We start from the raw sequence: 15,558 nt of genomic DNA, 5'->3' as shown, positions 1-15,558 counted from the left end.
CTCCTCCCCCACTTGACTACCCGTGCTTATCCCCAGGTTCCGACGTCCTCCTGCTCCCCCTGACCTGCCCCCTGCCACCCCCAGCCCAGCCGGTGTTGGGCCCTGGCCCGCTGTGGCTCACCGGGGCGCTTTGTCACCTCTCGGCCCCGCGTGCCTGACTGTAGGGTAACTGTACGTTTACTCGTCCGTCTCCTCGCCGGTCTGTGTGCCCCGAAGCTGGGCCAGTGTCCCTTATCTCCGCACTTCGGCAGTTAGCCCGGTGCCCCTCGCACAGCAGGTCCTTGTGGAAAGGAGGTGGGAGAGGAAAAAGGCAAGTCTGTCTGACTTCGGGGTCCCTGGGCTCGCTGTCCCCCCCCCCTCGGCATCATGGACCACCCATTCTCCCAAGTCCAGGCTGGCAGAGGGCGTGGCGTGACTCCCAGAGTGACCCAGTCAGCTCTGCTCCGCTCTCTGGCCACCTGGCCCTCCCCGACCCTAGTCTACCTTCTGGTAAACGCATCCCGGCGGAGAGCGATGACTCACGGGTGCGTGACTCGGCGTGAGTGCGGCACAGCTGGAAGGGCAGCCAGTGTGTCTGCTTGGCCGAGTCGGGGCGGTTTACAGAGCAGCGGAGATCCGGGCCTGGGTTCACGAGCCCTTGCAGCCCGAGCCTGCTAACTGGACATCCTCGGCTGTCCGTGGAGAACGAGGCTGCCACCACAGAGCTTGACAAGGCTTAGAAGTCTGGGATTCTGATTTATTGCTAGTAAATGATACTTCAGTCAGCTACCATTTATTGCATGCTTGCCATGGGTGTAGGCACTGTGATCAGCATCTCACATACGAATTATTTCACTTCATGCTCGCACTAGCCCAGCAACAAAAATAGTAACAAATACTTCTGTGGCACTTACTATGCGCTAGATAAAGTTCTGAGCTCTGTGCATGGAAGTCCTCTGATTCTCAGGGAAACTACGGTACGGGAACTACTGTTACCCTCGTTTTACAGATGAGGAAACTGAGGCACAGAAAGGTCATCTAGAGAGGCGTCCCACTGTCACAGAGGAAATGACAGAGCTGTGATATAAACTCAAGCTTCTGAGTCCACACCCCTAACCCCCACTCCATGCTTCTCTGACGAAGGCTGCAGTCCCATCTGACAGGGAAGAATTGAAATTGCAGCTCAGAGAGGTTGGTCACTTCTGCATAGTCACACAGCCATGGTGTGATCGAGATTGCTTGTCTCCTAACCGCCATGCTGTCCTGCCCGGAGGCAGGGGAGGTAGTCGTCCCGGTTCTCTTTAACCCTCCCCATCAGCACTTCCCAAGGGCCACGTCCAGAGCCTGGGTAGGATTCTAGGGAAGAAACTTTCTTCTGCGTCTAAGGGTACAGCCCGGCACATTCTGCTTCGGAGGTCTCTTCAGCCTGGGGTCCCACGGCACTTCCTCAGCCCCAGGGATGCTGACGTGGCTCTTCTTACCCACAGACAGTGAGACCGTGCACTACCACTACGGGCCCAAGGACCTGGTCACCATCTTGTTCTACGTCTTCATCACCATCATCCTGCACGCTGTGGTTCAGGAGTACATCTTAGACGTGAGTGATGCGTGTGGGTCCCGACGTCAGAAACTGGGGAGATGCCGCGGGTGGCGGGGCCTCACCGCAGAGGAGACCGCAGCTCTGGACCCCTTTGCCTCCTGATTGGCATGCCCTGATCGGTCCTGTTGCCTGGACATCCCTCGCCACACACCGTGGTTCCTGTCCCCGCTCACAGCCTTCTTGGTGCGTGGGACGGCAGCACTTACGACGGGAGGGCAGAGCTGCCTGAAATGGCAGGACGGCGCCCTTATGGGTCTGTCCTGTAACCTGATCAGGGGATGTTTTCTTCACATCTAGGCCGAAGACCTCCATCCTGCCACTTTCTCAAAACGCTGGCCTTGAACTGAGCGCTCTGTGCACCCAGCAGGTGTACGCGCACTAGCTCGGGTCACGGCCAGCTTCCGACGGCTGCCCTCTCGTGGGTACGAAGTGGGCATTCAGAGCCCGCCCGTGACCCACCAGCCTGCATGTATTAACACCCAGGATTCTCGTTATTCCCTAGAAAATCAGCAAACGGCTTCACCTCTCCAAGGTCAAACACAGCAAGTTCAACGAATCTGGGCAGCTGGTCATCTTTCATCTCAGCTCGGTGGTCTGGTGCTTCTACGTGGTGGTGACGGTGAGTGGCCCTGGGGACCGGGGCCTGGGCTGCCAGCATGCGGTCTCTTCTCGAATTGCTAATAAAAGGGGGCAGGGAGGGAAAAGAGGCAGGAGCAATTTGTAAAAACTTGGAGCGGTTTCTTGGAACTGAAGCTATTTTTGCATCCTCATGGTACGAGAGGGGCCAAGTGGTATAACCGCTCTTTCATAGCTGGAGCGAGCCCTCTTGCCCAAAAATAAGCACGCGTTATCGTTATTATGGGATGGTATGGGAATGATACCATGCACCTCCATAGCACTGCATCATTTGACTGGGCCCTCCTACCAGTGCTCTCTACTGAGAGGAGTACGTTTATTCTGGTTCCTGTGTTAATGGATTGGAGACCTCCAAGATCGAATTTGGCCATGTCCCCATGGTCACGTGGTTCAGAAGCGGCAAGGACCAGACGTGGACTTAGGAGTCTGGTTCTAGGTCCAGCACACTTAGTTTTCCCACAGTGGCCTCCTGCAAGCAAGGCCAGCGTTCCCCTGCCGCCACCCCGTCTGCACATCAAATTCTGTGTGAGTCCATGTCCCTCCCACAAATGCATGGAGGACCAGACAACTTATCTACCTCTCCTTTCTACACAGTAGGACTCTTTTTTTTTTTTTTTTTTTTTTTTTTGCTTGGGGAAGGCACAGTCACCTACTTTATTTAGGTACAATTTACATACAATAAAATGTACACCTTAAAGTATACAGGCTGAGTCTCAGTAAATGTCTACACCTCTGTAACCACCGTCCCAGTGAAGGTGTGGACCATTTCCATCCCTCCATAAAGATCCCTGTGCCCACCCCAGTCCGTCCCCCCACTAATTCTTTTTTTTTTTAATATTTATTTTGTTATATTAGTCACCATACAGTACATCCCCAGTTTTTGATGCAATGTTCCATGATTCTTTACTTGCATATAACACCCAGTGCACCACGCAATATGTGCCCTCCTTAATACCCATCACCAGCCTGTCCCAATCCCCCACCCCCCTCCCCTCTGAAGCCCTCAGTTTGTTTCCCAGAGTCCATAGTCTCTCAGTTCATTCCCCCTTATGTTTACCCCCCCTTCATTTTTCCCTTCCATCTCCTTCCGATCTTCCTGCTATTTCTTATGTTCCATAAATGAGTGAAACCATATGATAATTGTTTTTCTCTGCTTGACTTATTTCACTTAGCATAATCTCCTCCAGTAGGACTCTTCTTTCAAGCAGGCTTTGATATGGCAGGATTCCTTCCTAGCAAGGAGTGTGGACAGCCCTTTGGGGTTCACCGTAACAAGACCTGGCCCATGGTACATGACCGGGGTTAATGAGCAGCCCCCTGTCCCCCCTTGGAGCACCTCCTATCTGGAACTTGGTCTCTTTCCCAAGATCCAGAATTGTCCTGTGAGAAATGCAGGCCTGGGACTTGGAAAATTCAGCCAGCCTGTCATCTTTTAGAAGCTCCCTTCCCTGTCTTCCACTGACCTCTCCCCCGCTTCCTCTTCCTTCATGACCGCGGTGAGCTTTCACAGCCCGAAGAGCTCCACGTCCAGAGCCGGACGCTGAATTCCTATCTGAAGGCGGGAGTCAGCATGTCCTTTCGTATCTTGCTTGTGTTTCTCTTATCATCTAATCCTGGAACAGTCTTCCTAGCCAGAACATTAGGGGTTCTACATGCTAGGACTGCAGGCTTCTGTCCCCTCAAGAGGGACTGCCCCGGTGCACTGTCCTGGGGGGGAAGACCTACAGTGCGGCCTCTGAGGAGTGCCCCCTGCCATTGTGCGGTGCAGGTCCTGGCCCCCTTGGGTCTGGGTAATGCTGGATGCCAGACCTCTTTCGCCAACCTCTCAGTGTTTGGTTCCTGCAGCCCGCGGAGTTCCCTTGGCTGCTTTGAGGCAGAATGGCCTCTGGGTCTTTCAGAAGAAGCCCTGCCTCATCTCTGGGTCACTTGTACCCAAGTAAAGTGCTACCTCACCCCCAGACATTCCACCCGAGCCGTGACACATTTAGGCCAGATTCTGGAGGCCAAAAGCCACGTTACTTAACACCCCTTCCAGAATGTTAAATGCTCAACTGCTCTGTCTTTGCTTCTCTCAGGCCTTCCAAGGCTTGAAAATGATGACGCACCTTAGTCTGGGAGCGTGTAGCACTTGACGTGGGGAGCTCACGACAGGCTTTTATTAGTGGGACAGCCAGGTCCCCCACTCAACATCTTCCATAGGAAATGGAGACCGAGGGGACCCTGGAAAATTCCAGTGACCCCGACCCCTAGTAGCACCGTGTAGCCCCTGGCTCTCAGCCACTCCGTCTGCGCCATCCTCTTATATAATATGTGACTGAGGAAGGAGAGAGAGGGTAGTTTTGTAAAAGGCGCGAAAAATAGCTAGTGTTTTTTAAATGCTATTTTTCTGTGAGGATGAAATTTTCTTTGATCCTTCTTTCTTTCCCTCCCACATTCAGTTCATCATCACCCACCCCCCACCCCCCCGGCAACAGAGCACGTCAAGGTGCTGTCGCTGCTTTCCACCCACACTGCTGCCCCAGCCCGTGGTCCACAGGGCAGATTTGGGCCCCCCGGGACACTGGCAGCGTGTGCTGCTGGCAGCGGGTGGCTGGAGGCCAGGGATGCCGCTGGATGGCCCGCTGTGCGCAGGCCAGCCCCCGAACTAGAACTGTCCAGCCCCCAGTGTCAGGATTGCCAAGGCTGGGAAATCCCGGTCTGCAGTCCACGCCGCCATCCTCTCTCGCCTGGACCACTGGCTGTCCTTCTGGAAGGAGGCTGTTTCTGCTCCAGTAGCCTGCCACTCAAATCCACCCAAATTTCCGCTCGGCCAGACAGGTCTTTTTGGAACATAAATGAAATCCTGCACCCTTGTGTCAAGCTGCCGTCCCACTTGCAGTGAAATCCTTCTCTTCCTCCTGTGATCTGGGCCCCTTTCTTACCTCTAGTCTTCCACCTCTCGCGGCCCTCGGGCTCTGCGTGGGTGGTTTCTCTGTTCCAGTGCTCCATCCCCTGAGTCCCCCTGCCCGGCTCCTTCTTCCCATCTAAGTCTCCACCTCAGAGAACCCCCCCCCACCTCCAGAGTGTACTGTGTCCACTCCGCCCAGTGCTGTTGTGTTTTTCTTGTTCACTTGTGTCTGCTCTGCTGTCTGTCTGTCTGTCCCGCTAGCCCCCAGGCTGCTTGTCAACAGTCCGTGCCCACCGCAGTGTCCCGAGTGCAGAGCCTGGTAGGTACTGAGCGCTCACGAAGTTGGGCTTGGGAGAATGAGGGCTAAACTGCAGGCCCTCAACAGTTCTTAAAATCACGAGTCACTTGTTTTTATAAACATATAGATGGTCATCTATTAAAAAGTGAGCAATGCACAAAGGTTTTTTTAGAAAAAGTGAAAATTTGCCCCAGATCCCTCCCCCTAGAAATAACTGGGTTTGGGGGGAGGAGTGTTTGATCCAGACATTTCTCTCTGCATTTTATATGCAGAGTGATGAGAGAGCATGGCTGGACCAACCAATAATGTGGGAGAAGGTCAACCTCCTTACTTTTCGTCTACCTTTGAACTACTATTTATTGTTCAGAAGACAAAACAAGACACCCGCACTGTCCTTGGGGAAGCAGGGTGGGTAGGCGTCTGGTCTCCCTGCCCGACTTCCTTGGGAGGTCTCCCTTCATATCTTAAGAGTGCTCCGTGAGAGCCTGGTAGAAGGAAGGCCCTTCACTCGGGGCTGATTTCTATTAACAGACTGGCCACTTAGAGCAGAACTCGAGGACATGATTGTTCTTGAAGGACGAATGATGTTGGTATGTCTGAGTCTAGGTAGCAACCGGCTGTGTTATGACTGGGTTCTGCTGTTTCTGTGGTTCTGTTTGTCCGTTCACCAAAAAGGAAGGCTGCGGGGGCAAAGGGAGAGATTGCTGCAGTTTGCACGGGCCTCCCTGAGCTCCTAGGTTAAGGAGAGAACGAAGGATTTCAGGAGTTCCCCCAGCCCCTCTGCCAGTGCCTGTCGGGGACCGGGATGGGGGCAGGGTTGCCACACTCGGCCCTCTCCTGGCCGGAGCTCAGAGGGTATGCCAGCCCCGGGCCGCCCTGAGGCGGCTGCCTGGCCCGAGGTCTGGAAAAGGCTGTTCTCAGAGCAGTGAGTCATTTTCCTCTGACTCCCCCGCCCTCCTCCCTGTACTCCCTGCGGACTAGACATTCACAAGCAGGCAGCATTTTTCTGGGGAGTTTCTTTGCTTGTTGGCTTCAAACTTCTGACCTCCTTGTCTCCTAAGAAAAGGGGCCAAGCCAAGGAGGGTTCCTGTTAAAATCACAAGGTCGTCTGGGCTTTAGGTTTCTCTCAGTGCTGTTTCTCTTGGCCAGTCTCTTCTCAGGCAGAAATGTCCTTCCCATCTCAGTCCCAGATGGACCATTTTCTTCTTAAGTACATCGCTGCTTCCTCTAAGAAGGGTTGTTCTCACCAGAGATTTCCCTGGAATGAGGTAGAGAGTGGAAGACCATATATACTGCTGGGTACCTGGGTGCTTATGAGCAGCAGGGAGGGCAGGCAGAGCCTGAGAGCAGGAGTGTAGGAAAGGGCTCCTATCACCCTCCAGAGACTCCAGAACCTTCCACATCTGCCTCAGTCTGCATGTGACCAAGGGAGGAAGGCAGTGGTAAGGAGAAAGGACTGGGAATGAGGCCATGGGAAGTTGGGGTGAGAGTTTTTCCTTCAGATCTGAGTTACCATGACTGCACTGGGCCATGTCCCCGACTGGACTTATCAGTACAGTCATTGTGCTAATGGGGCCCTGGGTTGTGAGATGGGGCTGGGGACCATACCAAGGGCATTCAGTGACTCGAGGGTGGCTGGGTCAGCCCTCTCTTGGAAATCCAGCTGACGAGCCACTAGGCAGGAAGTCGAGTGTTGTTCCTGACCCATGGTGGCTTCCTCCTTCTCCAGAGCACTGCTAACCCCCTGACCTTAGTTCCGGTGTGACATTGAGTCTGTCTCCTCATCAAAGCCACCAGCTCAGTGGAACCTTATTGAGGAACCTGGCTTGAGGTTTTTGTACCTCAGTTGAGGTTGGTGGCCCAGCTCAGATTTCACCTATGCTGCTGAAAAAGCATCTTCTTTCAGGAGCTACTTCCTGTCTTTTCCTTCGTTTCCCTGTCCTAACCTTCTCTGAGGGACAAATAAGAGCCTTGTTCTTCCCTCAGAAGAGAAAAATTGCCTGAAGCATTCATCATTGATTCATTCATTCAACCAACAAGTTTCTATTGGATTCTTGTAATGTCAGCTGACTGTTGCTCACAGTGGAGTGTTTCCTCTTAGGTTTTGTAATTTTGGACTACAAACTCATCTTTAGCAAGGTTTTATGCGTGAGGATCCTGGACATCCTTGGATGAGAGTATGCCCCGGTGGTATCAGTGGCCCACTGTATTAATAATACTAATTTCTAAGCTTCATAGTTCTTGGACCATACAAGGGGTATAAGTTTGAACTCCAAACCCATGTGAAAGTGAACCCGAGGTTACAGATTTTCAAGGGGTAATGTATTTTGCTTTTCATCCCAAGCCCAGGATGAGCAGAAAGCTTCTTTATCTCTCTTTATTGGTTGTCAGACTGTGGTCTACCCTTTCTCTAGTCTAACCTAAGCTAGTGCAAACTCTAGTCTAACCATTTTTTGTAGCCCTTCAGGGGTCCTGATTTCATACAGGCGTCTTGGATTCTACCCCTGGAGGCCCATCTTCTGTTCCCACATGGGCACGAACATCCTGGCCCCAAGCCTAGTGCCTTCTGAGCTGCCCCTGCCTCACCTCACTGCTCTGCTTTTAGCCTCCTGTCCCTTTGGGATCCCTTTCTGGGAAAAGCCTTTGCATTTAAGAGAATACTTGTTAGATTTCATCCAGCATTTCTAGATGTTTCATGATGGGAGGGTTAGCAGGTTACCTCCCTTGCTCTATAATGGGCCCCGGGCTAGGGGCTGGAGGTATAAAGAAGGGCATGATAAGACCCTAGCGTGAAGGAACTTGTGGAGTAATGGAGACCTCTCACGATAACGACAGTGTGGAAGGTGTCACACTTCTGAGGCCTATGGGGTGAGGCCTCCTAGGGAGGCCTATGTGGGCCCATGTTCTTTTTATTCATAGTGATGTGAAAAGCCAAAGTAGGCTTTTCGTTTTTCCCCGTGGATGGTGATTCTACAGTCCACTTGCTTATTCATTCTACAAGCATTTCCTGAGTGCCTTCATGCCAGGCAAAATGCTAGACACATAAACATAAGCTATCACATTTATTTCTAACAATAACTCTGCAAGGGTATTTTTATCCTCATTTTCAGATGAGCCAACTGACGCGTAGGGAGACTAACTTGCCCAGAGGATACAGCCAGTGAGTGCCAGGCCCACGTCCAGACACAGGTCTTCAGACCCCAGACGAGGGCTCTTCCTACAATATCATGGCTCTTTCACAAGAAAGAAGCCGGCGGAGGGCCGGGTGGCTCCCATGCAGAGAGATCCTTCATTTTCATGTTTCCTGTCCCTCTTTCTGGCAGCTGGGGATCGGGTGTGCCCCTGACCCCGGCCCTGCCCAGGGCCCCAGCGGGTCTCCTTCCCACCTCTCTAAAGGCCGTCTCTGCTTGCCCACTACAGGAAGGATATTTAACAAACCCAAGAAGCCTCTGGGAAGACTACCCACACGTGTACCTCCCGTGAGTATTCTCATGACTGCGTCTCCAGGGAGAAGCAAGCTGGTCCATCGGCTTGCTCATCCAAGCCTGTGGCCAGAAAACTGTGGGCCCGCGGGCATGAGGAGCCGCTCACGCCCCGAGCCTTTTCAGGCAGTGTCGCAGACAGCGGTCTTGTCTGGGGGCTGCTTCCTCCTAGCGCGCTTGACCGGAGACTCCCAAACTGAACGTCTCCTGCACTAGCCCCTGTCACAGAGGCGACGTCAGCTCCGCCTGCTGTCACAGACCGCCAGAGGCTGGGTGGCTTAGAAATTACACAACAGAAATGTATTGCTCACAGTTCTGGAAGCCTGAAAAACCCGAGATTTGGTGTCTGCTGAGGGTCTGGTCCTGGGGTCTCTTTAACAAAGGCATGGATCCCATTAATGAGGCCCCCCGCCCTCATGACTAAATCACCTCCCCAAGGCCCCACCTCCTGATACCATCACAGGAGGATTCGGATTTCAACATCCGAATTTTGAGGGACACACACATTGAGTCTGCAGCGGGTACCCACCCCGTCGGAGACCGATAACGGAAGCAGAGCACGTCTGTCAAGGTCTCTGGGCCTGGTACCTCCTTGATGACCTGAGTGCTTTGATAGCGCACCTTCCTCCGGGCCTTGCACAGCCGGCGCCCCTTCAGAGGCAGCCCCCCCTTCCTGTCCTGCTCTGTGCTGCCTCCCGCAGGAGACCCTCTGTGCCTTTCCTGAGACCCTTCCGAGCAACAGCGGAGGGCTTCCTGCTGAGCCGCCGCCTCTGCCTCTTAGCTGTGTTCACGCTTCAGCATATTGGTGCCCCGTCTTCACGGTCCAGGCACAGCCTTCCCTTCTCCAGGCCCAGGAACCCTCTTCTGTTCTCTCCACCAGTTTTGTTTCCCTCCGTGGACTCTGTGTCCCGTGAAGTGCTCTCGTCTATGGAGCAGGGTCCCTGGGCTCAGGGCATCCCTCTGGCTCCTGGACCAGCTCCTACCCCAGTCCTGCCCTCCCTCCCCCACGCCGTGCTTGTCCCTCCCCTGTGACCCGTTCCCTTGTCTCTAGCTTCCAGGTGAAGTTTTTCTACCTGTGTCAGCTGGCCTACTGGCTGCACGCACTTCCTGAACTGTACTTCCAGAAGGTACGGAAGGTGAGTACTCCCCATCTGGGAAGCCCTGTGGCCTCCACTCCCCCTGCTGTTCCCAGGGGTAAGCTGCGGTGCCTTCCCCTGGAAGCACAGAGCTGGGTGGGGACGGGGGTGTGTCTGCGGGTTGAGGAAGATGCTGAGCCAGCGAAGTCTTCGCGAAGATGTCCCCGAGGGCAGGCCACCAGCGCGTCTCTGCCTCCCACACTAGACATGTGGCTTTGGGGGAGGTCTACCTCTTGTCTTCGGATAGCGGGTCAGAGGTTTTTGCCTTTCTTGTTTTTTTTTTTTTTTTTTTTTAAACACTCTCTCTCTGAATTATTTCCAAAAGCCCTGTTCCCCAGTCCCTGTCTCTTCTTTCTCAACCCAGTCCCGCCCCGCGGACCAGAAGCTGGTGCCTCGCCCTCCGACTTGCCAGCAGCCTGGTGCTCAGGCCTCTGGCGTGATCTGGGGCCAGCTGGGTCAGAGCAGCCCTGCCGGGCCCACTGTCATCCCTCTGCACCCCCCTCCCCATTCCTGCATCTTGAGCTGGGGAGGGAGCATGTTTACTGTCGGCTTCTCTCTTCGCAGGAGGAAATCCCCCGGCAGCTCCAGTACATCTGTCTGTACCTGGTCCACATAGCTGGAGCTTACCTCTTAAAGTGAGTGAGACCCCGGAGCCGGCCGGACCGCCGTGCCCTTTTGTGTCCATGCAGCTCTCCACACAGGTTTCAACGAGGAGGCATTTATTAGACACCTTCTGTTTGCCAAGCCCCATGCTGGGACCTGGGAACACAGAGGTGGCGGTTGCTTTATTTTGAGGGTTCATGCCTAGCCCAGCTGGAGACCGTTGTAGGCACAGGTCAGGACCGCTCAGTGTGGCCAGTGCGGGGCTACGTGACGTATCCTCGGCCGTGGGAACCCAGAAGAGTGACAGTCCTCCCAGCACGGAGCCAGGGAGGCTTGGAGGGATGTTGGCACTTGAACCATAGCTTTGAAGTCGGAGGAGCCGCTGTAGTGTTTGGCCTTGAGTGTCTCTTACGAAAAGAATCCTGTTGATTAGTAGGCTCTGTCGTTGCTGATTTGGAATTTTTTGAGCTTTATCTGTGCAGCATAGGAGAACACCCTGTACTTCTCTGGGCCAACATTTTGAGGGATTGCAGTGGGTAACTTTTTGCTAGGCTCCCCGGAGGTTCTGGAGCCCGTTATCTCCCAGGCCCTCACGGCTGGTGTCCTGTGAGGCTGACCGCCCTGGGGGAATGGAGTTAGGGGGAGGGCAGCTCTGGCATCCCAGAGAAGGAGATGGACAGGAGTCTGGCCCTGTTCGGGCAGGGTCCTGTGATTCTTGTTTGGAAATCAGATTAGAACCGGGAGGGCAGGGAGCAGCAGATCCTCGAAAGTGAGGCCCATTCCATTCCCCGGTGATGCTGGTGCAGCCGCCTCTCTGCTCACGTCAGGACCACGACCTACCTTCTCCATCCTTGGTTTGGTTTTCAGAAGCGAGTGTGGGGACGGGAGACCCTTGACTAAGGATTTCCCCAGGAAGACAGACCTTTGACATGCCGACTGGTACAAGGCCTTGTTCTGGTGAAGAGCTTGACTTTTAAGGGCCTTCACTCACTTGAAACGCACCTGAGCTCCTCCCCCGGGCCCGGCGCTGCCTTAGGAGCTGCAGTCCCGTCGGGGTGAAGGCAGACCAAGGCCTCGCTCTCCTGGGGTGTCCATTCTAGCCAGTGGCAGGCTATTAAGAAAATTGAATTTCTGGGTGCCTGGGTGGCTCAGTCGGTTGAGCGTCTGACTCTTGATTTCGGCTCAGGTCATGCTCTCGGGGTCATGAGATCGAGCCCTGCATTGGACTCTGTGCTGAGTGTGGAGCCTGCTTGGGATTCTCTCTCCCTTTTACCCCATCGTCTCTTAAAAAGGAAAGGAAATAATTGCCTGTGTTGCTAAGTGTGATGAAGAGAATAATAATGGGAGAGAGGGACTTGTCTCCTGGTACCTTTGTCATGGGGAGGGAAGACTCTCTGAGGAGGTGACTCAGGTTGCAGCAGGAATGACAAGACTCAGGCATGTGAAGTTCTGGGGGGACAGCGGTGCAGGCAGAGAAACAGCAGGTGCAGAGGCCCTGAGGTGGGAGTGGGTGTAAAGCCCACTGTGGCAGGAGTGCAGAAGATGAGGCGTGAGACAAGGTCACGGGCAAGATCACGTTGGAGTTTCCAGGTCACGTGAAGATGTTGGCTAGTTCTCACATCATTCTCTCGACCAGCCTTAGGATCCCACGTCCCTCCCAGTCCATGTTGCCCTGCTTTGGTCTCATCGGGTGGAAGTGGCGGGATCCGTGGTTAGCACCGCCTGTGGGAGCGCTCCCACGTCACCTTCCCGGCTTCCTGCAGCCCCCTGCACGTTCGGCACGATCTGCAATTGCACTTTGCAGTCTTTCTGCACGCATTTGAACGACAGTTGACCATCTGTAGCGAACTGCCTGAGAAAGTCAGTGATGACCCGTGCCTGGAACAGAGCAGAGGGGGATGTCTGAGTGGGTGGTGCCAATGTTTTAAGAGGCTGGGTCATTAGCACATATCCTTGCGTTATGTGGAGTTTCGCTTCTCTGTGTACCTCTTAGCTGCGAGGACCTGGATAATGAAAAACCAGATGGTGGGAATCCCTCGTATTTCCACCCGCAAAGCTCAGCCCCTTGTTCTGAGCACGTTTTATGTGCTTGGCCCAGGCCGGGCGAAGCAGGTTCCATGTGGGAGCAGGGAGGGGCTCCGGACCCAGCCAGCCAGGTGGACGGCCAGGGGGTCCCATGTTCTCTTAGAGGTGTGGCCGCAGACCCAGATCTTGCAGGCCGAGGAGGGCCAGCCGGGCGGAGGGGGCGTGGGGCGCGGAGCTGAGGGGGCCGGGCCCTGGGCTCTGCTGTCCGTGGCGTCGCGCGGGGACTGAGGCCTGTTGTTTCCCGCAGCCTGAGCCGCCTGGGCCTCCTCTTGCTGCTGCTGCAGTACAGCACCGAGTTCCTCTTCCACACGGCTCGGCTCTTCTACTTCGCCGATGAGAACAACGAGAAGCTGTAAGTGACGTGAGGCAGGCCGGCCTGTTCGGAGGCGCCGTGGGCAGCGGCCTCCTGTGAGGCCTGACTGGTGGGAGGCTCCTGCCCGGGCTGTGACCTGCCCCTTACTCGTAGCCGGCACCCCGAGGCTGTTTTTCGGAGCCTCTGATTCTAAACATCTCCTCCCTCAGACACCCTACTCGGCTACCCTCGCATGCTCTTTGCACTTGGGGTTGCTTCTGGAGAGGTGGGTGACGGTTCCCTAAAGGCTGATGGCCCTTTTCCGCCTCCGCGGGCAGGTTTAGTGCCTGGGCTGCTGTATTTGGGGTCACCCGCCTCTTCATCCTCACACTCGCCGTGCTGGCCATTGGCTTTGGACTTGCTCGCATGGAAAACCAGGCCTTTGACCCCGAGAAAGGGAACTTCAACACCTTACTTTGCAGGTGAGTTGGGAAAAAGCCCAAGGTGAGAAATTCAGGCTCCCTGAGCAGTCAGGAGCCTCCTGAACTTGGCACAACTTTGGAAGGTCGGGGGCAACAGACCCCTGAGTCTCCCACACAGGGATGTTTTGCTGGAGATCTCTAGCCAGCAGGCCTGAGAGGAGAAGCACTACCAGCCTTCTGCTTCTGGCAAGACCGTCTTCACTGGCTGGCCTGGCCTGCTGGGACTGCGGTCAGAGTCCCCAAGTGGGAATCCCCTCACCCATGTCTAGCGCTTCGTGGTGCACGATGCGTGTCCTGTCTAGCCCCTCGGCTGATCGTTACAGCCACGCTTGGACTCTGTACAGTGGTGTGCTCGGCAGCTTGGCCGGTGGCCTTCCGCAGTGGCTGGGAAGGCAGGGAGGAAGCCATTGTGTTTCCATGCCACCCTCGGGCCTGGGAGGGTGTGGATTGGTCCTACGTTGCTCAGCTTTTAAGCGGCATGCTAGATGAGAAGCCACTGTTCTAGAATTATTTTGCTATATCCTAATTCAATTCATTTGAATTCTTTGACTATATCTATGGAGCTTAAAGGAGTCCCGTTCTGTGCTGTGGGTACGAAAGAGACCGGCCACGGAGGCCATGTGACTAGGGAGCTGGACGTGCGTCGGTCACCTCCTCCGCCCCGGTCTCCCTAGCCCCGTCCCTCCGTCAGCACCCCTATGGTGTGCTAGAGGGGTGATAGGCATGGATGCCACGCTCTCCTGGGGGCTGGGGGCAGGGTGGGGGCATGTGGCGCTGAGGGGGCGGCCGTGGGGGCTGCAGGGCCCCCGAGCAACCATGTCTCCCGCTCCGGCCGGCCCCCCCACCCCGAGCCCGCGCCCCCCTGAGCCCGCGCCCTGGTCCCTCCGCAGGCTCTGCGTGCTGCTGCTGGTGTGCGCCGCCCAGGCCTGGCTCATGTGGCGCTTCATCCACTCGCAGCTGCGGCACTGGCGGGAGTACTGGACCGAGCAGAGCGCCAAGCGGAGAGTCCCAGCTGCCCCCAGACTGCCAGCCAGGCTCGTCAAGAGGGAATCTGGTGAGTGCCAGGCCCCCAGGCAGGTAGCAGAAGTCCGTCTGGGATGGAGGGGGAGGAGCCGGGCCCGCAGGCTCTCCCGGGACCAGTCCTGCCGCTCCTCCGTCCTTCCCTGGGCCCTGGCTCTCGGCTCTTGCCGGGGCCTGACTGGCACGTGGCTGGGCAGGGGCCAGGGACACGTTGTGGGTGAGGCTGGCCCGGAGGAGGCGGGGAGCCCTTCTGGCCATGGGGGGTGGGTGGGGAGCTCTGGCGGGATGCGTGTCCTCGAAGTGGCTTCTGCACGCCGGCCAAGATCTGCCGCCTGTTGCCTGTGCGGCTCTGTCCTCACCTGCCCTCTTGTTCTGCATCTTGCCATGGCCCCGCCTCCCTGGTTGCTGGCTCCTCTTCTGTCCTCAAGAGTGACTCAGGGGGGACACAGTGCTAGGTGGGCGGCAGGGGTGGGACTCCCACTTCTGTGGCCCTGGCCACGCTCCAGTGACCGCCTGGCCTGGGTCCCAGGCCACTGCCAGCCCTGCCCTCTGTGTCCAGCCTGGGGGCCCGGTCTGCACCAGGCTCTGTTCTCTGACTCACCTGCCTCTCTCCAGGTGTGGCCTGCTTGGCAGGGCCTGCTGTGTGTTTGGAGCAGACACGTGTGTGGCTGGGTGTGATGGGTCAGGCCTGGCTGGGAGTGGATGTGGGGCGTGAGGCCGCAGCCACATGGACTTGGAACAGGCACAGGGAGGGGTTTGTGACATCAATAAAAAGATAGCACCATTTTTTCTGCCAGAGGAGTATCGGGCCTCTGAGTGATGCCTGTCCCTGCAGCCTCTGCCCCTCCTCTCCATTCTCCCCTCCCCAGGAGCTGGGCGGGTACCCTGCAGGGGGGCTGAGAGAAACTGAGGCCACTGGTGGCGTCTACAAGATTCCACCTAGGATCTGGTCCAGCCTGAGGCTGGGGTGGGCGGGCCCCAGCCTGTTCCCGGATCACCATTCTATGTGACCCCGGCACCCTTCTGCTAAAGGACAGTCAGGGACCAGCCACCTCCCG

The 15,558-nt window shown here is 55.9% G+C and overlaps 1 protein-coding gene across 2 annotated transcripts in view; it reads left to right on the top strand.

Annotated features, from left to right (window-relative positions):
- Positions 1-15,558, top strand: part of TRAM2 (translocation associated membrane protein 2) — an 81,750-nt gene that overhangs the window by 60,714 nt on the left and 5,478 nt on the right. Inside the window, exons 3-10 of one of the 2 annotated variants that reach the window (XM_026507253.4) lie at positions 1,467-1,576; positions 2,082-2,198; positions 8,821-8,879; positions 9,934-10,018; positions 10,583-10,653; positions 12,954-13,058; positions 13,337-13,480; positions 14,438-14,534. In XM_026507253.4, the coding sequence (XP_026363038.2) occupies positions 1,467-1,576; positions 2,082-2,198; positions 8,821-8,879; positions 9,934-10,018; positions 10,583-10,653; positions 12,954-13,058; positions 13,337-13,480; positions 14,438-14,534 (788 nt within the window). Of the gene's footprint in view, positions 1-1,466; positions 1,577-2,081; positions 2,199-8,820; positions 8,880-9,933; positions 10,019-10,582; positions 10,654-12,953; positions 13,059-13,336; positions 13,481-14,370; positions 14,535-15,558 lie in introns of both variants that reach the window. The other variant, XM_026507251.4, reaches the window with a different exon arrangement.

The sequence above is a fragment of the Ursus arctos genome, unplaced genomic scaffold (assembly GCF_023065955.2).
Source record: "Ursus arctos isolate Adak ecotype North America unplaced genomic scaffold, UrsArc2.0 scaffold_29, whole genome shotgun sequence".
Taxonomy (NCBI): domain Eukaryota; kingdom Metazoa; phylum Chordata; class Mammalia; order Carnivora; family Ursidae; genus Ursus; species Ursus arctos.
Note: the sequence above shows the minus strand (reverse complement) of the source record. Positions and strands in the feature narration are given on the sequence as shown.